At 51.3% G+C, this 25,506-nt stretch overlaps 1 protein-coding gene across 1 annotated transcript in view; it reads right to left on the minus strand.

The window, feature by feature from the left end:
• KCNQ3 (potassium voltage-gated channel subfamily Q member 3) overlaps nucleotides 1–23,642 on the minus strand; it is a 294,355-nt gene extending 270,713 nt beyond the window's left edge. The window contains exon 1 of the mRNA XM_055314183.1: nucleotides 23,245–23,642. Coding sequence (XP_055170158.1) covers nucleotides 23,245–23,627 — 383 coding nt within the window. The 5' untranslated portion in view covers nucleotides 23,628–23,642. The remainder of the gene's footprint in view (nucleotides 1–23,244) is intronic.
• Nucleotides 23,643–25,506: the final 1,864 nt, after the last annotated feature.

Consider the following 25,506-nt stretch of genomic DNA (forward strand, 5'->3'; position numbering starts at 1 on the left):
GGTTGGGAAGGGGGATCCAGCAGTCGGCTCCCAGAATCCCTAACCTGAGAACCAAAGAAGCAAGGTCACTCCCTCTCCAGGAACAGAGAGAGGGAAAGCACAGACACTGGAGGTAACCAAGGTCCCCACCACATGGAGGAGGGGGGGCGGGGGGGGGGTCTGCAGAGGGAAGCAGAGATGAGAGCTCCTGTCTGGCCAGGCCTCCAGCCCCTGGCTCCAGGGGTTCTTAGCTCCAGGTAAACCCCACTCCCCACTCTGGATTCTGCTCCTGATCTCCCTTGGGGTCTGTGGGCTGACAAGCTCTCCAGGACTCCTCAGCTGGTTCTGGCCGGGTGTCCTTCACTGGCCTGCAGAAGCATCAAAAGGCAGCAGCATGTAGATCTCTCCAGGGGCTTCCAAGAACAGGTGCTGAGCCCTTTCTGTTGTACAAGGGGAAGGGTGAGGGGGAAAAAAAAGTGTGCATCCAGGGGATTTCTGCACTGGGGATGCTGCTGAGTGACAGCTGAGGGAAGCTCAGCAAAAGCGATCTCTGGTCACAGCTACCCAAAGAGTCTTTCTTTGCATTTCCATCTTTCCAACCCACGATCTGTGCCATTTGGATTCCGTGGTCTAAAAATATCTCCCAAACTTCCAAGTATGTTGGCATGAGCTGGTGGACTCAAATTTTTAATCCATTTGCAAATGTTTTTACACAGCTCTTCCCCCCCCCCCGCACCCTCCACCTTCCAATTCTATTTCTTGCTGAATCACTTCCATCACTCAGTTTGACATTTATTGTGAGCAGAAAGGAAATCATCTCGCACACAAATGTCAACTCTGGCCCTGAAAGTTCTTGAAGGCTGCAGAGAGAGAGAGACTAAGAGAGGAGGAAGGGCCCCCACTGGTGGGGGAGGGAAATGTGCGGTCACTGAGACCCTGCAGGGAGCACAGGCCTGGCCTGGGCTACTCTTGGCTGCATCCGGCTGTGTGACCCTGAGCAACATACTGGGCCTCTCTGAGCATGTTTTCTTAATGACAATATGGGGACAATGACTTTCCACTTAGCTGCTGCAGAGATCTGAGGGTTAGACCACCACGTGTACCTCCTGGCCCCGCACAGGAGCTTACTACTAAATGGCCCCACTCTGACTTGCAGCGCCTTCTTGGAACAACTAAGTACCACACGTATCCCTCCATCATCTATCTCTTCTCCACTCCGATTCTCCAAAGTCACTCTTACAAAACATAAACCTGGTCTTGCCACACCCTGCTGGGCACCCAGGGGTCTCAGCGTCAGTATAAAATATTCCCTGTCTACACAGCCAGATCCAGTTCCCCATCCTCATCTCACACTGGCTTCCCCACCTGCCGGGCCCTCCAGTCTCCAAGCAGGATGTTTCAACTCGGCCTCATGTGGTTTTGCCCCCAAACCTCTGGGCTCCGAGGGGGCTGACTTCACACTGCCCCCCACAGGCAAAGGCCAAGGACTCTGGGGGTTGGGGAGCACAGCTGAAGAGGAAAAACAGGGGCATCTGGGTGGCTCAGTTGGTGAAGCATCTGCCTTCGGCTCAGGTCATGATCCCAGGGTCCTGGGATCGAGCCCCGCATCTGGCTCCCTGCTCCACGGGGCCCTGCTTCACTCTCTCCCTCTCTGCCGCTCCCCCCCTTCTCTGTCAAATAAATAAATAAAATCTTAAAAAAAAAAAGGAAGAAGGAGCCTGCACATTTTCTCCTTCTAGAGGAGTCTCAGCACCCTTGGCTCCGCCTCCCATTCCTAATCTCCTCCCTTTTGCCTCTGCCTCTCTGGGGGCGAGGACCAGGGGATGGGATGGGAGGAAAGAAGGAAAGCAGTTGGAGGGGGTATAAAGGATGGAAGAAAGGGTTGCTTTAGAAAGTCTTTCCAGAGAAGGATGGAATTAAACCCTCCAGAAACCATCTGGCTGATGTCCTTTGTTTTGGGGCCTTCTTGAGCTTTCTCTCCAGCTCTCAGGCTTATGAGTCAACCCCTTTGGGAAAACCTCCCTGATGCACCCCCAGCCACACCCCGGGCAGACCTCATCCACCCCTCCCGTGTGCCCACCAGGCACCTTCTCCGCGTGACCGTCCCCACAGCTCCAGCGCCCGGGAGAGGCGTTCAGCCGGCGCTCCATAAATGTTGAGTGAACCAGTTAACGAGGGAGAAGGCCACGGCCATATCCAGAGCTCAAGGAAGAGGAAGACTTAATCCTGAATAAGCAGAAACACAGGCAAAGAGCTGACAAAAGGGGTCTCTTGGCGCAAGGCTCAGACTCCGAGCCGGGAAGACAGGACTTGGCTGAGAGTCACAGCAGACGTCTGAAGTGTTAACTGTCGAAAATATGTGACCTGTGCTATTTTCTTTTTCTTTCTTTCTTTTTTGACCTGTGCTATTTTCTGCAATGCCTTATAACATGGGCTCTGATGTCCCGGGGCCCCAACGTAGGCCAGGTACAGCTGGCCAGCCAGCCTGGGGTGTCAGGAGGCTCAGCTGGGCAGGAACACAGAATAATGGAACATTTTCAAATAAAATTCATTTCACATAAAACTAACCATCCCACAACTGGAGGGACCTCTACTATCACAGGATCCACTCACTCACTACTGTACCTCGTCTCACACCAAAGGCCAGGGCTGGATTTTGTTTTGTTTTGTTTTAATTATGGAAAAATAAACATAACATAAAAATTGTTTTTAATTTGGAAAAGGAAGCATAATGTAAAATTTACCACTCTCGCCACTTTTAAGTGTGCAATGCGGTGGCATTTGTTATGTGACCACCGGCACCATCCCTCTGCCGAATGTGCCCATCTTCCCAAAATGAACCTCTGCTCCTGTTAGAGAGTAAGTCTTCCTTCCCTGCTCCCCCAGCCCCTAGCCACGACCATCCTACTTTCTGTCTCCATGATTTTGACTATTCTGGGTGCCTCACTCACATAAGTGGAATCACACAATATTGGTCCTTTGGTGCCCAGTTTCTTTTGTTGGGCATGATGTCCTCAGGTGCATTCAGGTCATGGCAGGTGTCAGAATTTTCTTCTTTTTTAAGGCTGAATAATATTCCCTCCAAGGGCTGCTTTATCACCTCTGCCGGAACCTACGAGCAAAGATGAGTCACTCCCTTTCCTCCAAGACAGCCATCCGTCCGCCGTCAAGCCTGCCTGGTATCAAGTTGTTGGGCTCGGTGGTAGGTAATCCTATTGCTTCCACCCACTGGTGCTTGAGACGGCCTGTGAAGTCCCAGGGAGTTAGTCCTCACCCAGAACACAGGACTTGCGATGTCTGAAAGTGAGGCTCGCAGCCCTCCTCCCCTCCTTCCTCCAAGCTGGAAGTATTTCCATCTACCAAGCAAGGCAGGGAGTGAGGGCCACCCCCTGGCCATCCCACTCATCCCCCTCTAGACACAATCTCCTGAATCTCTCTGGGCCACTCAGTCAGTCAACAAACACATACTGGGAGAGGCTGGCCCCGAGCTGGGAACGGGGGGCACCCCAGGGAGTTTAACATGGGTTCTGGCCGCCTGGAGCTCGTAATGCAGTGGAGAGAGACGAACGAGTAAATAAATGCATAACTCAGAGCTTGTGGCCATTACGGCTTCTGACAGGGTGCCTGGGAGGATACAAATCTGGTGAGGAGTGACGTGAGAGGGGCTGCTCAGGGAGGCCCCACCTGGAGAGGCCATGTGACACAAGCTGAGGCCCTTCCCGAGGGGAGGCAGGGCCCGGTGTGCCCTGGGGAGGCCCACAGTGAGCTGGAATGGGAGCATCCTGCCTGAGCCGGTGAGGGGGCGAAGGCCAGATCCCCCCGGGGCCCGTGGGCCTCGCCAAGGAGACCGGGTTTTGTGCCAATATTAACAGCCAGCCGCTGCGGGGCCGTGAGCTAATGAGGCACATGATCTCATTCATGTTGGAAGAGGATGAGCTCGGCTTCCGGGTGCACCGTGGAGGGAGGTAGGCAGGGGTGGAAGCCGGTAGAGAAGTTGGGGTGTTGTAGGGGTGAGGCCAGAGATGCTGAGCTGGGCCTTCAAGAGGCACAGCCCTCTCTATACCTTCAGATCTTCTTACAACAGAGCCCGGGCTCAATGCCAGGGGCTACACCCCAAGGGGCCCTGTAGGCTCATGGAGACCCCAGCCCTAAAGGCCAGTCAGCCCCTTCCTGGTTCCCCTCCAACCCACTAACACCCTCCCTGCCACAAGGCTGGTTCCTAAATCATCAGTCCCCATTGGTCTCTTTATTGTCACCTTTGGAGCACAGGCAACCACTGAGTCGACCTGACTAGAACCCACACACAGCACGCTCTGGCTGAAATTGGCTACTTGGCCAGGATGGTTCTGAGGAACTGGCGGGAGAGCTGACCCTGCCCGGCCAGAGCACAGAACCTTCTCCGCTGGCTGCCAAGCTCCCGGTGTGTGCGTGGACACACGGCAGTCAGCCGCATTCAGCTTTCCAACGTCAGCTTTCGATGCCCTCATTCGGATCTGGGTTCTGTTTGGAACTCAGCGGAGATGCTGCACGGCCAAGCGGATTAGTCAACAGTGTTGCTTAAACACGGACCCTGTGCCCAGCATCATGCCTGGCACTGCCAATGAAACGAAAGCCTATCATGCATGGCTCTTGCCTGCAACGGAGCCACGATCTGGTTGGGATACTCATGGCCAACCCTGCCAAGTCAGAGCTTAATGCGGGATGAGTGGGGTGCCAGGTCCACTGGAGCTGGGGAGAATGGCCGGGAAGGGCCCGGGAAGGGAAGCACAGGCTGGTCTTCGGGGCCACCCGAGTTCCCATCCAGCTCCACAGCCAACCAGCGGTGTGCCAGCAGGTGAGTCACCTAACCTCTCTGAGCCTCCACTTCCTCATGTCCACACAGGGTCACGGGGAGATGAAAATCATGAGTGACATGCCCAGATGTTATATTACTAACAGCAGTTCCACTTGAAGTGCTTGCTGCATATGCGTGTGTATACACAATGCTTGGGGTCAGCGCTGCGTATGTTAACTCATTTCATGCTGTCAAGACTCTAGGAAGGGAACATGAGGTCTCCCATTTTGCAGATGAAGAAGTCGAGACAAAGAGGGACGATGGAACTGCCCAAAGTTACCTGGCTGCTAGCACGTGGTCACCTTGGCGCCCAATACGTGCTTGGTCCTTCTTCCTCCTTCCTGCCATGGAGCAGTCCCTGGAATGGACTCGAGACACCAGAGAAACACAGACAGATCCTAGAACAGGGTAAAGCATCACATGGCTTCGCACGCATCGCTCACAATCGCCAAAAAGTGGAAGCAACCCAAGTGTCCGCCAACAGGGAAAGGACACACAGTATGTGGTGTAACCACAGTGGAATGTCACCCAGCCTTAAACAGGAGGGGAACTTTGACACCTGCTACAACACAGATGGACCTGGGGCCATCGTGCTACGTGAAACAAGCCAGTCACAAGAGGAAAAATGCCCTGTGACTCCATTAAAGGAGGTACCCAGAGGAGTCAATGCACAGAGAGACAGAAGTAGAATGGAGAGAACCAGGAGCTGGGAGGGAAGGAGGGAGGAATGGCCAGTTAGTGTTTACTGGTGCCAGAGCCTGAATACTGGTGTCCTCCCCCAAGTTGAAAGGGATGTGTATCAGGAGGTGGGGCCTTTGGGAGGTCGTGAGGATGGGCCCCTCATCAGCGGGATTCCTGGCTTATCAGGGACCCCAGAGGGCTCCCCTGCCGTTCCGCCCAGTGAGGACACAGTGAGAAGCTGGCTGGCTGGGAACCAGAAGAGGGCTCTCAGCAGACACCAAGTCTGCCCACACCTGGACCTCAGACTCCCCAGACCCCAGAACCACGAGACAGTGACGCCTGTCACTGAATCTACCCAGGTTACGGTATTTCTGTCTCAGCAGCCTCAACGGATGGACGAGTGCGGCCTTTCCGTTTTCCAAGATGGAAAAGCTTCTCTGGATGGTGGTGAACTGCACAGAAGTGGCACATTTCACATCACAAGTATGTTCCAAGTGAAATAATTAATACAGCAGAAGGAGGCAGCCACTCTCCCACGTGGGCGGCCTACCCTGACTCCCGGTGCCTCATTTGGCCTTATTTTTCAGTGGGTGTTTATTGAGCACCTACTGCGTTTGCAGCTAGAACCCTGGAGGCCTCCACAGGCCTTCCTCATCCCACCCGCAGATACACACGGCCCCAGCTTTGCACCCGGGTGCTCTTCTCCATGGTTTCCGCTTCTGAAGTCCTGTGATCCTCACGACCATGCTGTGAGGTGGGCACTGTGACACCTCCCGGTTGCAGATGATGAAACGGAGATGCACAGAAGTGTGGTTTGCAAGTGGCTACACAGCCGGGCCTCGGAGCCCTGCAGCCTAGCTGAGACTCTGTTCCACTGCACACCTTTGTCGCCGGACACAGAAGCCCCATGGTCACCCACACACCGCCTCCCCATCCAGCCCGAGCGCCCAGGAGCAGCAGGCTTCCCTGGCACGGGGAGGAGGGTCTGTGCTGTGGTGCTGATAACACAGTAACAAGTGCACAGCTCTGCATTTCCAATGCCACCAATTCCCAGCCCTGTTTTTTTTTTTCTTTTTTTTTCCAGCTGGAAGCAACAAGGTCCCCAGTTTAATTTGTTTCATGCAGGGACACTAATTAATGTTCCAAAAGCTGAAGCTTAGGAATGAAGGTATAGGTCTGTGTGTGGGTGCGGGTGTGGGTGTGGGGTGTGTGTGTGTGTGCATGCGCATGCATGCGTGCTTGTGCAGTATGTGGTTTGTACTTGGGTAACTTTCATTTCCCCCAACTTCTGAAATGATGAATGTGGGTATCGTACCTGAGCCAAACCCTTGCGGCTCCAAAAGCAGTTGGGGATTTCTTGAAGTCATAAAAACACTGTACTGACCCCGTGAGTGTAATCAATTCTCCAGCCTCCTACATATATTTTTGCCTGGACTCGTGGCATCAGCCACAGAGTGACGGCCCCTGGAGGCCAGTGGTCCTCAGCCGAGGGTGCCACCGCCCCCATCAGCACCTTGGGAAAAGTCTGGGAGTGGTCTGGTTTATGAGGACCTGGGGTTGTAACGGCATCTTGTAGGCAGGGCCCACAAGGATGCTGAGAAGCCTGCACAATGTGAGACACTGCTGCCCAGTGAGCAAGAGTTCCATCCAGAATGCTGACAGCGTCTCCGCTGAGAAAGCCTAGAAAGTATCCAACGACCTAATTTTTCAGGGGAGAAGGAAAGGCACAGAAACACAAGAGTTTCTTGTCCAGAGGTGTGAGGCGATTCCATACGCACAAGAGGCTTGACTCCTCCAAGCACAGCTGTTTTATCCTCTCACCGCCCCCTCCCTTCCATCCCCCGGCCCCCTTCCCTGCAGCCACCGAGAGAGGGTCACACCTGACTCCCCTGCTACATTTCTCACCTCCAAGGCTTCACCAAAATTACTCCTTCTGCCTTCAGACCTAACCCTCACCCTGACAGCACTGCGTCCTTCTATGCCTAGATCAAAAGCTGCCTCCTCCAGGAAGCCTGCCAGAGTCCGATCCCAGAACCAACCCACAGCCATCTGCCTTTATTATGACTCTCAGCGTGCATGCCAGGAGTCATTCATTACCACTGGCACCAAGAGCACGGAGACAGCTGCTTTCTAGCCATTATGCCTTCCTATGGTCAGTGGTCTGATGGGGCAGGTCCTATTTTCCCATTTTACTGATGGCAAATTTGAAGCTCAGGAAAGTTATGCAAACTTTCTGGGGTCACACAGATGGAAAAATAAGGATTTACTCACATGTGAAGACAAAGCCGGGCCACCCTGCACCGCTGTGTGGTCATGTGCACGTCTCACTCCTGTCTGGACGGTGAGCTCTCTAAAGGCAGGAGCTGTGTTAAATCCATCCACCCTTACCTATGGTGACCCCACCGTGACCGTCAAAGAACCCAGAACAAGAGTCCTGCTATCCTGTGTCCTGGGCCAAGGCCCCTTGGTTCCATGAAGCCACCTCTGGCCTGACACCACCACCCTCCAGGTGAGTCAGGACAGGGCCGCACAGTGAGACGGCTCTGGAGGTTTCCTGCTTCCCACCCTGACCCCAACAATCAACCAGTTAAGTACAGTAGCTTCAATCAGACAAACTAATTACTGTCCCATCATTTCTTCATGCCTCAGCAGTTTGCTTGGGATACTGCCTTCAAGCAGAGCCTGAGGACTGACATGACGGGGAGAGAAGAGCCTGGTGGTGGTCATCACTCCCAGCCTCTGATAAGGTTGTCACCAGGAGGAGGATGATCCCCAACTAGGGGAGACGTGTTGGTGTCTACCCAGAAGCCACTCCTCCACCTTCTGGTCCTAACAGAAGCCCTTTTGTCTGGCTGGCAATGTGCCAGACCCTGGGGGGCTGAATCAGAACCATTCACAGTAGCTTTTCACAGTCATTCCCTTGGCCGTTACCTCACTGGCCCATGGAAGGGGACCAGGAGACCTAGTACTGGTCAGTGACATGGAAGGGAAAACATACTGTCCCCTCCTACTGTACCCAAGGAATCGATCAGAGAAGCCTGGCTCTGGCAGTTCCAACCAGATGATGGCACACAGACAGGACCTGAACACCGTCTCTCTCTCTTTTTTTTAAAGATTTTATTTATGAAAGATACACAGAGAGAGAGAGAGAGAGAGAGAGAGAGAGAGGCAGAGACACAGGCAGAGACACAGGCAGAGGGAGAAGCAGGCTTCATGCAGGGAGCCCCATGTGGGACTCGATTCCCGGACCCCAGGGATCATGCCCTGAGCCGAAGGCAGGTGCTCAACCGCTGAGCTACCCGGGCATCCCTGAACACTGTCTCTTAAGAAGATCATAATTTCCTAGACATCGGTGAATAAAATGGGGGCAGGGCAAAGAGTAATAATGAAAGCCAGACTAGAATTGAAACCGCATGACCTGAGTCCAAAGTTCAAGTCTTAACTGTGAGACGTGGAAGACACGATTGCACCTGTCAAGGCTAAGCTTCCGTGCCTACCTACCAGGTTGGAGGACTCACATGCATGCAATGCTTGCAGATCCTCCAATTACCTTCTTTAAAATAGACTTCGTTTTTTAGCACAGTTTCCGATTTACAGAAACACCGAGAACATGGGACAGTTCCCACATAACTTAGCACACTCGGTTTCCCTATCACCAACATCTCGGACTAGTATGGTACGTTTGTTACAACAGGTGAGCCAGTGCTGATGCATTCTTCTGAACTAAAGTCGATACCTTATCCCAATTTCCTTAGTTTTTAGCTGATGTCCTTTTTCTGTTCCAGAATCACATCTAGCGTGCCACATTTGCACAGGCCCCTCCTGGCTATGGTCTCTCCATCTTCCCTTGTTCTAGAAGACCTGGGCAGTTCTGAGGAGCACTGCTCAGGTATTGGGTAACTACTCAGGGGTCCTTCTCAGCACCGCTGCTTCCTCGGGTGCCCTGAGTCAGGCCGTAGAATCCGTTCCTCCCCCCACCTTCCAACCCCCCAATGTCAGTTCCTTCCTCAAACCTTATTAGTCACACTTTCTTTCAGAACTTCATCGTGTTCAGGTGGGAATTACGGTAGTGACTTCAGTATTATTTCTATTTGCGGACATTTTTATCTTAGCATGACTGCAAAAGAACAGCCATTTATCAGATACTGACCATGAGCTCAAACCAGGTTTTGGAGCATATTACAGCCATTTTATTGAGTCCTTACACCAACTACGTGCATAAGCATGGTCCACATTACAGCAGAGGAAACAGGTGCAGGCTTCTCAAGCTGTTCACTCAAGGTTACCTAGCTGGACAACAGCACAGCCAGGATTCGAAGTCACTCTTACTGATACGTGTTTCAGCTTCTATCACTTAAACTGAGTGTCTCGTGGGGATGGCACTTGTCCAATTACCCAACACTGGGTATCTGCTGTGCCAGGTGCTGCATTAGGCTCTAGGCCCCAGAGAATGGATACTGGCATATAGGAAACCTCCAGCTACAAAGCAAGCCTTCAACCTCTTTAAATTATAGTCCAGTGCAAAGTTCACTCAGCTGTTGGGATTTATGATCCTAACTTTCTCTTGCCTCCATTTCAGTCCCTTTCCTTCTAGGTGAGAGTAAATTAGACCTCTGAGTTCTTGATGTGTGACACACTCATGGTCGTGGCCATACTCAAGAAAATGAACAAAGCAGTGGTATTGAACCTCATATATATGTTGAAATCTACTTCTTGTTGATGGAAATCTTCCCTGAATCATTTAGGCCGTGTTGGTAAAGTTTCCTCAGCCCCAAGTAGTCTTGGGAAATGTATACACTAGAGTGGGTATCTCACCACTATGCAATTATTTATTTACTTACTGGATTGTGAGCCCGTCCAGGGCAAAACCCGACTTATCCATCTCTAGTGCTAGCCCAAGGCCTGGCATCTACAAGGCCTGAAACCAATGTCTGCTGAGCAATCAGAAAAATTCCTTGAGTTCCATTAGCAGATACTTGGAGGCATATATATTAAACCTAAAGGAGGCATATATATTAAACCTAAAGGATTCAGATTTTCCCATGAAATCTCTTCCCAGCCATACATAAAGTGTTAAAATAAGGGGACCAAAAAAAAAAAAAAAAAAAGAGAGAGAGTTCAAGAAGAAATCTCAACATTCCCTCTAACATTCCAGAATCCTGAAGGCGAATGTTAATTATTTCCCCAGAAAACCAGAACGGAGGCAAAGGGCGGAAGTTACGGGACCACACTTCACAGCCAACATCCCTCCATTTTCTCAGCAAAAGAAGTGTTTGTCAAAGCCACTGGAATATCTATTTTCATCCTTTTTTGAAAATGCTAATGTTTCTCACGTTATAAATTAGTAAGATCCTTCATTCTTCGAAAGTATCGCAAAAACCACTCAGAATCCCAGTCAGCAGGACTGAAGTTTTCTGTGCTTATTTTAAGTAACCCTCCTGTTTTATTTTGTGAAAATTACTAATATGTAAACACACCATGATCTCAACAGGAAAAAGCTCCTTCCCCAAAGGGGATCGCAGGCCATGGCTTCACGGTGCTGGGTTTGAGAACTCTTATGATCCTGGTGCTCATTAAGAACTCAGAAAGGTAAGCTATCACTAGATACCAGCCACTGAATTGACATATTTAGACATACTTTTATTTCAGATTGTTTTTTTTTTCTTGAATGACTGTCCCAAATGAAAAATTAATGAGGGGGGAAAATACTACAGAATTACCATGACCCCGAGGCCACAAAGACTTCCTTTACTTAAGAACCACTGAGAGAAACAAAGAAACTTTGTGATCTCAACTCATGATATTTCCTTCACTTACGAAGGAGACAATGTGTAGCAGTCATGGCTGGTCCCCTCCCGTGTTTCCCCAGAACCCACTGGCAGCACCTGCCAAATGTGGCCTTTGACAAAAATGCCTTTGGCAAACGGCCCACATTTCTGTCTATGGGATTTCACTGAGAGATAATACCCCAGAGCATCTCTGAGCCAGGGATGGACGGAGGATAATTGTGCACCTTTCCACACCACAGTCCAGGGTCTGGGGCTGAACTTCAAGGGCCCACATGGCAACCTGCTTGAAAATGCATCCTCCAGCCACTTTTTCCTTCTTGTCGGATTTCCCTGCCTTTCCCCAGTTTTACTGATTTCTCTATTTTTTTAATCACCTCCTAAACTGTGCATTCTCAATGGGAATGGTATTGTCTTTGCGGGGGGGGGGGGGGATTAGTTCTTAGGGGAATGATGCTGAGTGAAAAAAATCTTACTCTTTTTATATATCAAGCTCAGATGTACCTACAGTACACAAAGGAACATGCAGACTATCTGTGGCATTAAAATGTCATGGGGGGGGGTCCTATGTTAAATAAACCACTTGCTCTGAGCTCCTTGGCTCAAGGAGCTCCTGGAGGAACACAGGCTAAGATCCAATGCTAGCACTCTGCTGAGCACTTGCATGAATTACTTCATTTAATCCATGCAACAACCTATAAGGCAGAGAGTGTTAGATCCATTTATCAGATTAGAAGTAAAATGACTTGTTGAAGGCTACAGAGCAAATTAGCCTAAGACTCAAGGTTCAAACTCTGGGCTCCTGGTGGCTGGGCTTTCAGCCACCCCTTGGGAGAACCATCCCAAGTCTTACACCCAACATGGCACAGGGAAGTGACTCTATAAATGTCAGTTCCTGTTACTAATGAAAATATATCAGATTTCCATGAATGGGCCAAATGGTGGTGCCGTCCCAGAGGTGACATTATAAACAACACAAACGGATATAAACATTAGTTCCAAGATGATGGTTTTGAATGTCCCAACTCGATGCTGAGCTCAATGGAAACCAGAGACTACTTGACGGAACCCTTGGCAGAGGACTGGAAGGTGGAGGGGCAGCGGGTGGAGGAGACTGAGCAAAGGTGGTTTGGGAATTTCAGCAGAGGAGAAACCCTCCTTGGCAAGAGGCCGCCAGCAACCTGCATATGGGCACCAGGTCAGCCCGCTCCTGGTTTTACTCTTTCTTCTGTTCATTTGATCCAAACCCTAAGTCGGTGCAACCCGGAGGAAATCTGCTGTAGCAAAACGGCTCTATTGGTACACAGCCATTGGAGCACCATGAGCAAGAGCCGATGAGGCTGCATGGGAGTCAGCCTTGGAAGAAGACCCGGGTTCAGGTCCTTCCCTTTGTCAGTAGTGTGACTATAGGCAAGTTTCTAACAGCTCTAGGCCTCAAGTTTCATCTTCTCCATGGTTCCTTAGCTCTGAAGGCCTCCGAGGTCTGTAATCGGCCAAGTGCCTCTCTCAGTGCTAGGTCCATAAATCCCATAAAATGCTGTTATGTAATTACTGCTGATCAGTTGAATTAGACTTGCTGATTATTACTAAGGCCTTCCGGTTCCATTTTCTGGACTGACATCACCAGGTAGAGAAGCATCCATGAGTGATACAGAGGTGAGATAAAGCCAAAGCTGGGATTCTAGGAAAGGGTAGGAGTAGGGAGATAAATAGTGTGATAGTGCTAAGTGATTTTCCATTAGTACAGATGGCCGGCACTGGATGAACACATTCCCTAGCGCAGTATGTTGGATAGTATTTCACCCCATCTCTTCCAAAAGTCACCCATCAAAGGAAGAAAAGGGCTTGAACTGCTATTGCAAATTTGCAAAGCATCTAAGGGTCAGTGGCAAAAAATCTCTATGTCAGGCTGTCTGTTCCTTAAGGAAGCCAGACGCAGCAATTCAGTAGAAGGGATTTTCTGTAATGTGTATAAAGCAGGAATCTTTTTTTTTTTAAGATTTTATTTATTCATGAGAGACAGAGAGAGGGGGCTGGGCAGAGATACAAGCAGAGGGAGAAGCAGGCTCCCTGCAGGGAGCCCGATGCGGGACCCGATCCCAGGACCCCAGGATCACACCCTGGACCGAAGGCAGGTGCTCAACTGCTGAGCCACCCAGGCGTCCCTCAACTATTAAACTTTTACAGGGTCCAGACGATTTTACAGGTCTCTGGAAGGAGGAGGGGCTGGGAGAGAGAAAGGAAGATCCTAACCCAGGTCTTCAGCATGGAGAGAAGCCCACCACAGGAGGGATCCAAGCAGAGCTGATGTGTGGTGCACTCCATGAGCCAACTGCTACGTACATGCTTTTATTCTTCATAAACCACAAGCAAGAAGGAATCTTGTTCCTAAATCATAACCCAGTTTGTTCTCCCAAGAGCACATGACAAGTTGTCCACCCCTCTGTGGCAGAATGAAAAGTCCTGTCCGATAAGGCCGCAGTTTGGATGACACCACATCTGTATCCTATGACACCTGCAAAGCCAGAGGTGGCCCGAAACCTCGGTATTGACATCATCTTGTCACCTGCAAACCTCTTCCTCGTCACTGTCCCCAAAGGTAACCATCTTCCATCCCTGTGGATGTATGTGCCAAGTTAGAACACTAAGAGGTAATGCAGCAGACAGCAATGTGGCAACGCTGTGCGTGGGCAGGTGCTCAGACCCAGACAGAGAGCTCCCGACCTAACCGTGGACTCATCTGATCCTTTTACAGCTTGAGGGAAACACCCACCACCATAGTTTCCACACACTCCCTCACACGTTTTCTCCCAGGACTCCTACACCAATCCCATGCAGTGAGCATTTGCAGACTGTGGGACTAGTGAGGTACCCGAACCACATGGTTAGTGCAGTTCTCCTAACAGCTCATCCAATGCACTTCTGACAAACCGACAGCTGACTGAGCCACCCCGAACCAGAGCCACATGGCGCTGTGTCTACCAAGGGTTTTTAATCAATCCACACTGGAAGATCTTTCACTTGCTCCTCTGAGCATTGCTCAGTTTTAAAGAGATGTAACAGGGCACCTGGGTGGCTCAGTCGGTGAAGTGCCTGCCTTCAGCTTAGGGCGTGATTCCAGGGTCAGGGATTGAGCCCCACTCCCTGCTCAGCGAGGAGTCTGCTTCTCCCTCTGCCCCACCACTCACTTGTGCTTGCTCACTCTCTTTCTCAAATAAATTTAAAAAAAATCTTTAAAAAGTCATAATAAAATAAGATAAAGAGCTGTAACAAATTGTTTTCATTCTATCAAAACTTCAAGACCCAGACAAAAAAGAGAGAGCAGGGCCTTGCTTCTTTGGAAAATACCACAGGATCCCCATTGACCTATGACATTTTTAAACATCGATGGAATTATTTTTCATGATTACGAACTGGAAAGGGGGAGCTTCCTGCTAATGGAAGAATAATAACGGAGCATCCAAGTTCACTGCACGTAGCATTCGGATCTCCAAGCAGGAGCGGAAGGCTAGTCGTCAACTGGACAAACAGTAGGACCTTTGTCTTACCTCCGGTGCCGTAAATCTCCTTAGGAGGAATCTCCTTAACACAACACAGGAGGCTCAAAGGTGCAAGCCCTTTCTCCACGCCTGGTTCCTCATTTGCATACGATTATTGCATTTGCTGGCGTACTCAAATTTAGTTGTTTCAAGTGTCTCTCTCCACAGGAGAAATATAGCTCATCTTCCTCAACAGCCTGGCACAAACTTGGTGCTTGACTCAGCCTGGCACAAAGCTTGGCCTTGACACGAATGACCTTAGCACGCTAAGTTGCACCTCTGGACTGTCTATTTGCCATCACCTGGACAAAAGCCCAAGATAGAGAGGAACCTGAGGCACATCCTATACAGAATCCATGAACCAAAAAAGCCTGTTCAGTTTGGCCAATGGTTCTCAGGCCTGGCTTCATATTGGAATCACCTAAGGGCCATGCCTGTACCCCCACAGTCCAATGGCATCAATTCCTGGGGTGGGGCCTGTTATCTGCATTCATGCATATGCTCTGTGTTGTTTGTGCGTGTTTAGTCTTCTTTTTAAATATTTTTAACTTTTTTGTTTCTTTTTAATTTAAAGTTAAGAGTAGCATAAGACCCACACATATTTTCTTCACGATGATTTTCCAACTGTTAATATTTTTGCCACAAGTGCCTCCTCTCTCTTGCTCTGCATACGTCCTGTGTGCACACACGAATGCTTGCATGGTCTGCATGTGTGCCCAACATTGGAAAGTAAGTTGTGGGTATTGTGACACTTGACCACTAAAGAAGACACTCTATAGCTCATAAAAATAGAACATTCACCTACAGAGCCACAATGCTCAAGAAATTAAATTTTGACCTAATAATATTATCTAATATGGAGACCGGGTCCAAATTTTCTTAACTGTCCCTATAATAATACTCTTTATTGTTATTTATTTTTTCAATCTGGAATCCAATCAAGAGTTAACAATTTTATTTGTGTTTTTTTTCCAGCTCTACTGAGATATAATTGACACGTAATATCGTGTAAGTTTAAGAAGCGCAATGTCATGCTTTGATACACACATATATAATGAAATGACTACCATATAAGATTCATAAGCATATCTAGCACTTCACATAGCTACTTCTCTTGTGTGTGTGTATGTGAGCGTGATGAGAACTTTTAAGATCTGCTCTCCCAGCAACTCTCAAATATGCAATATAGTATTGTTAACTGCGGTCACAATGCTGTGCAGTAGATCCCCAGAATTTATTCATCTTATAACTAGAAGTTAGTATCTTTGGACCATCTTCACCATTTCCCCCAGTCCCCAGCCACTGGCAACCACCAATCTGATCTCTTTTGCTTAGTTCAGGGTTTTGTTTTGTTTTTTAAGATTCCACAGTAAGTGAGATCATACAGTATTCGTCTTTCTCTGTCTGATTTAGTTTTCTAAAGATTTTATTTATTTATCCATGAGAGACGCACAGATAGAGGCAGACACATAGGCAGAGGGAGAAGCAGGGTCCCTGCAGGGAGCCTGATCCGAGACTCGATCCCAGGACCCCGGGATCACGCCCTGAGCTGAAGGCAGACGCTCAACCACTGAGCCACCCAGGTGCCCCTGATTTAGTTTTCTTAACATAACAGCCTCGAGGTTCATCCATGTCGTTGAAATGACATGATCTCCTTTTTTATGGCTGAACAACAGCATTCCATTGTGCATATAAACCACATTTTCTTTATCCATTCATCCATCCATGGACATTTAGATTGTTTCCTTGTCTTGACTGGTATAAATTATGCTGCAATGTCCATAGGGGTTCACATTCTTTAAGACAGTGATGATTACATTTCCTTCAGATAGATACCCAGAAGTGGGACTGCTGAACCATCTGACAGTTCTATTTTTATTTTTTTGAGGGACTTCCATGTCATTTTACATAGCGTGAAAACGGTATAACAATTTACATTTCCACCAACAGTGCGCCGTGATTCCGTGTTCTCCATATCCTCACCAACACTTGTTATCTCTTGGCTTTCCGATAATAGCCATTCTGACACCTCACAGGGGTTTCATTTTGCATTTCACTGCTGATAAGTGGATGCTGAGCACCTTTTTATGTACATGTTGGCTATGTGACTATCTTCCTATACCCTTCCCAATACCCTTCTATTTGGGTCCTGTGCCCATTTTTTAATAGGATCATTTGCTTTCTTGCTGTTGAGTTGTATGGGTTCCTGACATATTTTGGATATCAAGCCCTTATCAAATATAGGATTTGCACATATTTTCTCCCATCCTGCAGGACACCTTCAAGACGCCTTTCTCCCATTTCGTTGACTGCTTCTTTTCCACACAGAAGCCTTTTAGTTTGATGTAATCTCACTTGTTTATGTGCATGAGTTGCATTTGGCTGTCATGTCTTTTCAGCTCCTTTGACTGGGACAGTTCTCCTTGTTTGTTCTTCCAAAAGGGACCCTTTGGAAGAGACTGCACTGGATATCCTGCAGGATGTCCCACAATGTGGATTTGTTTATTATTTCTTCATGATTGGATTCAGGTCATTTTAGGCACGAATGCAGGTATGTTGTTCATTTTTCACTGAATTATTCCTGGGGAGGGTTAAGAGTCAGTTGAATTCATTATGCACAAGTTTGATGACTGATTCAAGAGAAGCCTGCCAGATTCTTCTTTCTTGGTTTTTTAAAGATTTTATTTATTTATTCATGAGAGACAGAGAGAGAGACAGACAGACAGAGAGAGAGAGAGAGAGGCAGAGACACAGGCAAAGGGAGAAGCAGGCTCCATGCAGGGAGCCCGACGTGGGACTCGATCCCAGGTCTCCAGGATAGGCCCTGGGCTGAAGGCAGCACTAAAATGCTGAGCCAACCAGGCTGCCCCCGCCAGATTCTTCTTCAGCTCTCTTCTCGCCTAGGTGGTTCACATGCATATCAAAGTCTGAAAAGTCTCACCACTACTCAACTTGTATAAAGGCTCCAGACCAGGCTCAAACTCACAACCACGAGATCAAGAGTCTCCTGCTTGACCCACTAAGCCAGCCAGGCACCCCTCTCCTGGTGACTTTCCAGAAAAGTCCTCCTCATCCAGGAAGGTAGAGTTCCAGTCTCTCCCTGTTATCTTTCTTCTATGTCATCTACCACTTGGGACAGCAGTGATGTGGTGAAGACAGCACTACAACATAACTGGAACACTGTGGCAGGATCCCAGTTCTACTGCTTAGGTAGCTCCAAGAGTCTGGACAAATTGCCTAATATCTCAGAACCTGTTTTCATTTGTAGAGGAGACACACTGTACCCTCCCTTCCAGCACTGATGGCCACCTGATGTGAGCCTCTCACCTGGATGGTGAGACACCAGGCACCCATGGTCACAGACCCTCCCAGCTCACTGGGGCCCAGGCACCTGCTACTGGGGATTGTCGTGGTCAACCTTTTTTTGACTTCTTCACTGACTCCAGCGGTTTGAAAGTATCATATAAAAAAAAAAGAAAGAAAGAAAAGAAAAAAAGAAAAGAAAAGAAAAGCCAGGAAGAAAGCAAGGAGTTCAGAAAGAGTCTTTAAAAAAAATTTATTAGAGAGAGAAGAGGGGCATGGATTTGATGAGAGGGGCAAGAGGAAGGCAGGTTAAATATAACATGAGAGGAGAAGCAAGAAGGAAACAGTATTTACGGACTATCTGCAGTGTTTTGGGGGAGGTCACTGCGAGGACCTGTGAGCTGGATGGAGCGCCTGCCCCGTCCTTGGTCCATATACTCCAATTGTCTACCATTCCCTTTCAGTGACTAAGACAAGCCTCCCGTGTAAGTCCCATTGCTTATTATACATGCCACCTGGGGACCTGGAGTGGTCCACATCTCTCTTTCCTTTCCCCTTGCCCTCTGTCTGCAGAGGGGGCCAGGTGTATATTTACCCTAGGGAACACCCAAGGCTGCAAACCAACACAATGCAAGGTTCAGGCATTGTATATCGGCCACCTCAATTCAATTTCACAACAACCTCGGGAAGTAGGCATGGCTATCTCCATATCAGAAATAAAGAAACTGAAATCCAGGAAAGTAAGTTGGTCCAGGTCACACAGCCAGGACATAGCAGACTGGATCAAACCCAGGTCCAGCTCCAAAGACCATGCTCTTTCTGCTGAATAGAGATTGACACAATGAAACTATCCCTCACACTCATCAGGATAGCTATGATCAAAAAACAAAAACTAAACAAAACAAAAAAAAAAAAAACAAGAGAAACCAGGGATGGTGAGGAAGGGGCAGAAATTTCAAGCCTTGCACGCTGTGGATGGGAATGCAAAATGGTGCAGCCACTATGGAAAACAATATGGAAGTTCCTCAAAAAATTAGAAATTGAACCGCCATATGATCCAGCCACCACCCCAACTTCCCAACTTTGGCTATGTATCCAAAAGAACTGAAATCGGGATCTCCAAGATATTAGCACTTCCACAGTCGCTGAAAAGCTATTCACAACAGCCAAGATGTACAAATGAGCTATGTGTCCATCAACAGGTGAATGGAGAAAGAACGTGGAACACTGATCAGCCTCTAGTAAGCTGCCGGGTCCTTGTGCCCCATTTCTCACCCCTGCCTGCCTGCCCCAGGTTGTGGGGGGGCACCCACCTTGGAATGCAAACAGTGGGTATTTCTTGTGACCATGTCCCCTTGGTCTGTCAACAGGTGAGTGAGTAATCATACCCAGCTGGCTGCAGAGAGGTGGTGAGGGCAGCAGGAGGCTTGGGCAGAGTGTCAATCCTGCCACAGTGACAAGATGAAGCCAGCATCTCTCTCTGCTGACAGGCTAGGGAAGGGGAGTCCCTGGGCAATGTCACAGCAGCACAGTGGCATGTGCTTTTAAGGCGTCCCTATTCAGAATCAACCAATGAATATTCAGTACCTGATGCTGGCCTAATTTCATGCATATGCTTTAAGCCTATAAACACCACCCTGTGACAGGGCAGTGTAATCATCCCCAACCTACAGGCCACGCAGAGTCACAGAGACTTCAGGAGGTCCATATGGGAGTTCCAAGTCCAACACATTCTCCACAGCAGCGGGATCTTTTTCAGGCTCAGGAAGCAGAGCAGGGATCAGCCTCACGAGGGGCCTCCCTCCCTACCTCCTCCCTCCCAGCCTTAGTCCATTTTAAGACTTCCGCAAGCTAAATCTCTTCACTAAAATCCTATAATGCTGACTGTACCTACTGGTTGTGGTGGTAAGGGTGGTGATAACAGTAAAGCCATACAGAGCAAAGTCTTGGTTAACCGAGAGTATTCTTTCCCTCATCCATTCAGTAAATGCTTACCAAGTAACCACCACGGACCCCGCTGGAAACAGAACGCCAAAGAACACCATGGCCCTTACTCTTAAGTAGCTCTCAGTTCAAAGGCAGAGACAAGCAAGCAGATCAATCTAATGCAATGTGCAAAATCCCAGCGCTGAGGACATGACAGAGGAGGGCAATTCTAGCTCAACCTGGGGTGGGTGGGGGAGCCAGGGAAAAGCCTGACTCCAGAGCTGGGTCAAGGTGAAAGTGGGTAACCAGGAAAAAATAGGGACGAGCATTTAAGGCAAAGGGAACAGGGTTGGGGTGGGGGCCTTTGGTCTCCACATTTGCTGTATTTTACCTTTAGGACAGGAGGGGGAGGGGAATCACATCTCAGGGGTCTGGTTCATTAAAAATGATAATAATAATAAAGGCATGCACTAGGCTGTGAGCCCGTGGTCAGCCCAATTTCCTGGCCCCCTATGCCATTAGCTACAGCCCAGAACAGGATAATGGATGCTTTGAAGCACGAATTACAGTGCCTTGCAAAATCCTGAATCATCAATGAAAAGTTCAATTTGCTCACTTGACTGCACTTCCTCCTAAGCTGGAGGAGGGACGTATGGTGCATCCACTGACTAGGTATGCTTCGGCATCAGGAGCTGATGTCCAACCTAACAGGGTTTCCTATTTAATCCCCGATTAATCAGAACCTGCAATCCCACCGTCACCTTAGCCCATTCCACATTTCCCTAACATCATGCTTCCCTGATTTCTGACTGTTTGGTTTCCAAACTCCATTCCTAGCCATTGCCAGCTGTGAGCTAGCAAATTAAGTCAGAAGTATTCTTCAGAGCCCTGTGTCATCAGTGGGGTGAGGGGGAACCACTGATGCCTAGTGAACTAACCAGAGCCCTGCAATTGTGGGCAGAAGGTCAGAACTGGGATCCAGCTCAGAAACAGAGTTGACCCACTGCAGTCAGACGTAAGCAGCCAGAACAGTAGCTGTGTGATCTTGGACAAGTGGTTTTATTGAAGTTTTTTTTCCTCTCATCTATAAAATGTAGACAGCAATGCCCACCTCGTAAGATCCTGGAGAGAGTTCAATGAAACAAATGATTTGCATGTCTGAAAGCATCTGGCTAGGTAGTCACCTCTCCCATATCCCACACTCTCCAGTTTTCCTGGTCCTCTCTGGGAGACGAGGCTACAGGTTTTGGCCTCCTCAAGCCTGCTCCTGCTAGATGGAATAACTGAAAAGAAGGATACAATTGAAGCTCCGTCAATAACAGGCCTTAGCTATCCCTTCCCTCCCGCCCCCATTGGGCAAGGCAGGGCAGGGGTGCTGTCTGGGAACAGTGGGAGGAGAAGAGGGACCCCACACACACAAGCGGCAGTGGAACTCCAGATTTGGAAATCAGAAACCAATAAATAGTGAACGCCATTTACATGCAAAAGGCCACGCTGTGTCTCTGGATGTTTGCGTGCACTCAATTTTTTTTTTACTATCACATTCCACTATCAATTTAACGAATCAATTAATTTAAAGGAACCCCCGTCAGTTCAATTGAACTATACACGGTGCTAGAAACAGAGAGGAATACATTTTTAATCCCTTTTTACCGCCTGAAGAGAGCAAATGGAAAAGTAACTCCCCTGACAGCCCCTCTCTCCAGCCACTAACACTTGCAAATTCATGCGGAAGTGGATGCCAGAGGCTGGACCATCCAAGATCGGTGCTTCCTGGCTGGATGCCTTCCCCTTCCTGCTGCCAGTTCCTCAGTTTCAGGGAGGCATCCTCTCCAGGCTTCTGTAACCTCTCACAAGAAACCTGTTGCCAAGTCTGAGGTCCTGTGCAGACGCCCCCACCTGGTGGCCAAATCTGGAAGAGCCATTCCAGCCAGAGATGATTGGCAGGTAGCAACTCCAAGTCTCCCTGAACTCCCGGGGATCACAACACTCACAGGTCAATCGGAGGAGGACATAGAGGAATATGTGCCACTACAGGCACGAGAGGGGCCAAAGTTACGGGCGGTTCCCCGCCAAAACCCTGGAAATGCAGGGCTTCCCAAAAAGCAGCCATCAGAATGACTAAGCCACAGACAGGAGGAGGCAGGGGGTAACTGGAAATGCCCTGCCAGCCCCGGGGTGTCTGCTGACAGCTCTGACTTTCTCTCTTGGGTGAGGAGTCACCACTGCCATCCTCTCCGCACCCCACCCACCCTCCAAGTACACAAGGAGATTTCCTGTCCTGAGTGTCAGGTGCACAAGGGAGTTCCATCTTCCTTCCCTGGCAACACATTTTCATCCTGCCTAGCAAGCAGACTCTTTCTAGGGGAAGGGTGCCTGGGGTCAAACCTCCAGCCCAGGCCCCTTCACGTGTCCCGCACCCTTGTCCTCCCTGGCAGCAGTTGACGTTGAGGGGATATGGGGACCAGATCGTGGAGGCGCCTCAGCCAAAGTAACCCCGGGCCCTCATCTCCTGGCATTAAGCTCCCAGCTCCCCTGTGTAGGCTGGAGCCGGAGATCCTCTCATTCTCTATATTCTCTCTCCTGTTCATTCACTTCGGTAAAAACAGAAATAACCGAAAGACACACATTTTGACCAGTCCAAGCCCCCGATTAGAGCAACCCCAGGTTCCACACCAGGATGGAGCCCTCAGAACACGGTAGCACAAGCAGGCAACTGATACCGCGCTCATGCGCGCGCGGGCACACACACACACACACACACACACACCCCACTGTGGGCAGTGCACCTACCACTCCCATCCCTACCTAACTCCAGGATGCAGCATCTAAACTCAGCAGCCACCCCAGGTGAAGGGACCCACCCCAGCAGCAACACAGAGCGTAGGGGAGGGATCCGGCTTGATCCCGTTCCTCCTCCGCGTTAATTTGGGGGAAACCACATCATTCTTTGGAGCTTGGATACCGACCTCGGGAGACGGTGCCATCCACGCGCGCCCGCGCGCCCGCAGAGGCGCCGATCCCATCTCCAAAGGAGCCCGGGGTCTGCACGCTGGGCTCGCTCTTGAGCCCCAGGCGTCCGACACCCGAGACAGCGGCCCGGGGGTGGGGGGGGGGACGCGGGACACAGCGCGCGGGGCGGCGCGGAGGGCACGGCCGGGGCTGCCCCCCCCGCCCCCGAGCGCCTGGTACTCACACGAGCGCGTGGTACAGCAGCGCCCAGCCCCGCGGTCTCTCCAGGGCGTCGTAGATCAAAGTTTGGATGCGCCGGTACTTGGCGTTGTTCCTCTTGACCGGGCGGCTCAGGGGGGTCTTGGCCAGGAGCCCGATGCCCTGCGGGGTCCTCCGCAGCCCCTCGTCGCGGCCGCCGCCCTCCAGCAGCAGGGTCCCGTCTTTGTCCGCTCCGGCCCCGAGCGCCAAGGTGACTTGCTCCGCGTCGCCCGGCGCCAGCCCCACTTTGCGCTCCTCGTCGCCCGCCGCCGCCGCGCCCCCCCCGGCCGGGTTAGCCGCCCCGCCGCCGCCCCCGCCGCCGCCCCCGCCGCCGGCCGCCCCCGCCGCCCTGCGCGCCTTGAGCCCCATCGGCCTCGCCCCCGCCGGCCGCTGCGCCTTCTCCGCTGCTGCTCCGGGGGGAAGGGGCGCTCCGGGTGCGTGGACGAGGCGGCGGCGGCGGCGGCGGCGGCTGCAAGCCCGGGAACTCCAATGCCATGATCCGCGCGCCGCTCCCCACCCGCCCCCCAGCCAAAAGCCAGCGAAGGCGGGCCTCCCCGGGGACGCGGGGGTGCAGGGGGTCACATCCCGCGCGGGTCAGCCGCGGGGCCCCGGGGGCTGCGGGCGCGGGCGAGGGCGCGCGAGGCTGGCGCGGAGGCGCTAGGGCGCGCGGCGGAGGGAGCCCGGCACCCGCGCTCCGGGGCGGCGGCGGCGGCGGCGGCACCCGGGCCGGCGAGCCCGAGGCAGCATCGCAGTTTATTTACAAGCCCGGTGCCAACCGCCCGCCCGCCCGCCCGCCCGCCCGCCGCCCGCCGCACGCGCCGCCGCCGCCTCCGCCCTCCTCCGCGCTCCCCCCGCCGCGCCCCTCCCCGCCCGCTCCAGCCTCAGCCCCGCAGCCGCCGCCGCCGCCGCCGCGGGCCGAGCGCACGCCGCCCCCCCCTCCGCCCTCCTCCCTCCCTCCCTCCCTCCTCCCTCGCCGGGGTGGGGCCCCATTGTCCCGCCCCGTCACGGCGGGAGGCCCCCGCGGCGCCCCGCCCCCCCCCCCCGCGCCCGCCGCCCCGCACCCCTGCGCGCCCCGCCGGACGCCCGCGCTGCAGCCGCCGAGCCCCGCCGCGCGCGCGCTCCCCGGGGGCCTTGGGGCAACGAGCGGGGGGACCCGAGCGGGTGCGGGCGCTGTCTGCCCCCCGTCCCCCCGGCGACCTGTCGACCTCCCTCGGGCGTCGGCCTGGCCGCTGCAGCTTTGCATTCCCTGGTCACCCCCCAGCCCTGCTTCGCGGCTTTGGAAGTAAAATCCCAAGTTGCTGGGTTGGCCAAGGCCAAGCGCTGCTGAGAGTCCACAGGCTGGGTGGCTCCCTGTCTGCTTTCCGGTGCCCGGTGGAGAGGGCTGCCCTCCCCTCCCAGGCCAAGGGGTGCTCTGGTGAGCAATGGGTTGAAGAAAGAGAAAGAGCTCCTGGGGGAGGGGGGAGATCCCTGGGTGGCCCAGCGGTTTGGCGCCTGCCTTTGGCCCAGAGCGCAATCCTGGAGACCTGGGATCAAATCCCATGTCGGGCTCCCTGCATGGAGCCTGCTTCTCCCTCTGCCTGTGTCTCTGCCTCTCTCTCTGTGTCTCTCATGAATAAATAAATAAAATCTTTAAAAGGAAAAAAAAAAAAAAAGAGCTCCTGGGATTGGCTTGGCTCCTAACTTGGTCTGTAGCAAGTCATTACCTCTCTTGCCTCTCTTGAGTCTCTGTTCGTTCATTCAATGACTAAACCCCAAGCTAGTGAGCCTCTATTGAGAGGGACTGTGTGCTCCTACCCACCGGGCATATACCAGGTCCCTGCACTCACAAAGCTTACATTCTGGAAAGGTGGAAGCCGGTAAAAAAAAAAAAAAAAAAATAGTGTAACTGCCAATTTGGGTCGATGCTTTGAGGAAACAAAACAGCCGGCCGTGCTAGAAGTGGGAAACTTCTTTGCAGTGGCTGGTCCTGGAGGGCCTCATTGTGGAGGTGACATCTTGGGGTGAGACCTAAGTGAGAAGCTGGGGCAAGAAGGTGAATGTCAGGAACAGCGTCTCCAGGTAGCAGAACAACAAGCTCAGAGGTGAAATGTGGCTTGAGTGCGCTGAGTGGGGATTATGGGGTGGGGTGGGGGGACAGCAGAGGAAGGGAAAGCTACAGCTAAGCAGGAACTAGATGGTGTTAAATCAGTGGCAGAGGACAGCGAGGAGGGTCCCCTGCACTTTCAACCTAACTCTTGGCGCTCCCTCC

The sequence above is a fragment of the Nyctereutes procyonoides genome, unplaced genomic scaffold (genome assembly GCF_905146905.1).
Source record: "Nyctereutes procyonoides isolate TBG_1078 unplaced genomic scaffold, NYPRO_anot_genome, whole genome shotgun sequence".
Lineage (NCBI taxonomy): Eukaryota > Metazoa > Chordata > Mammalia > Carnivora > Canidae > Nyctereutes > Nyctereutes procyonoides.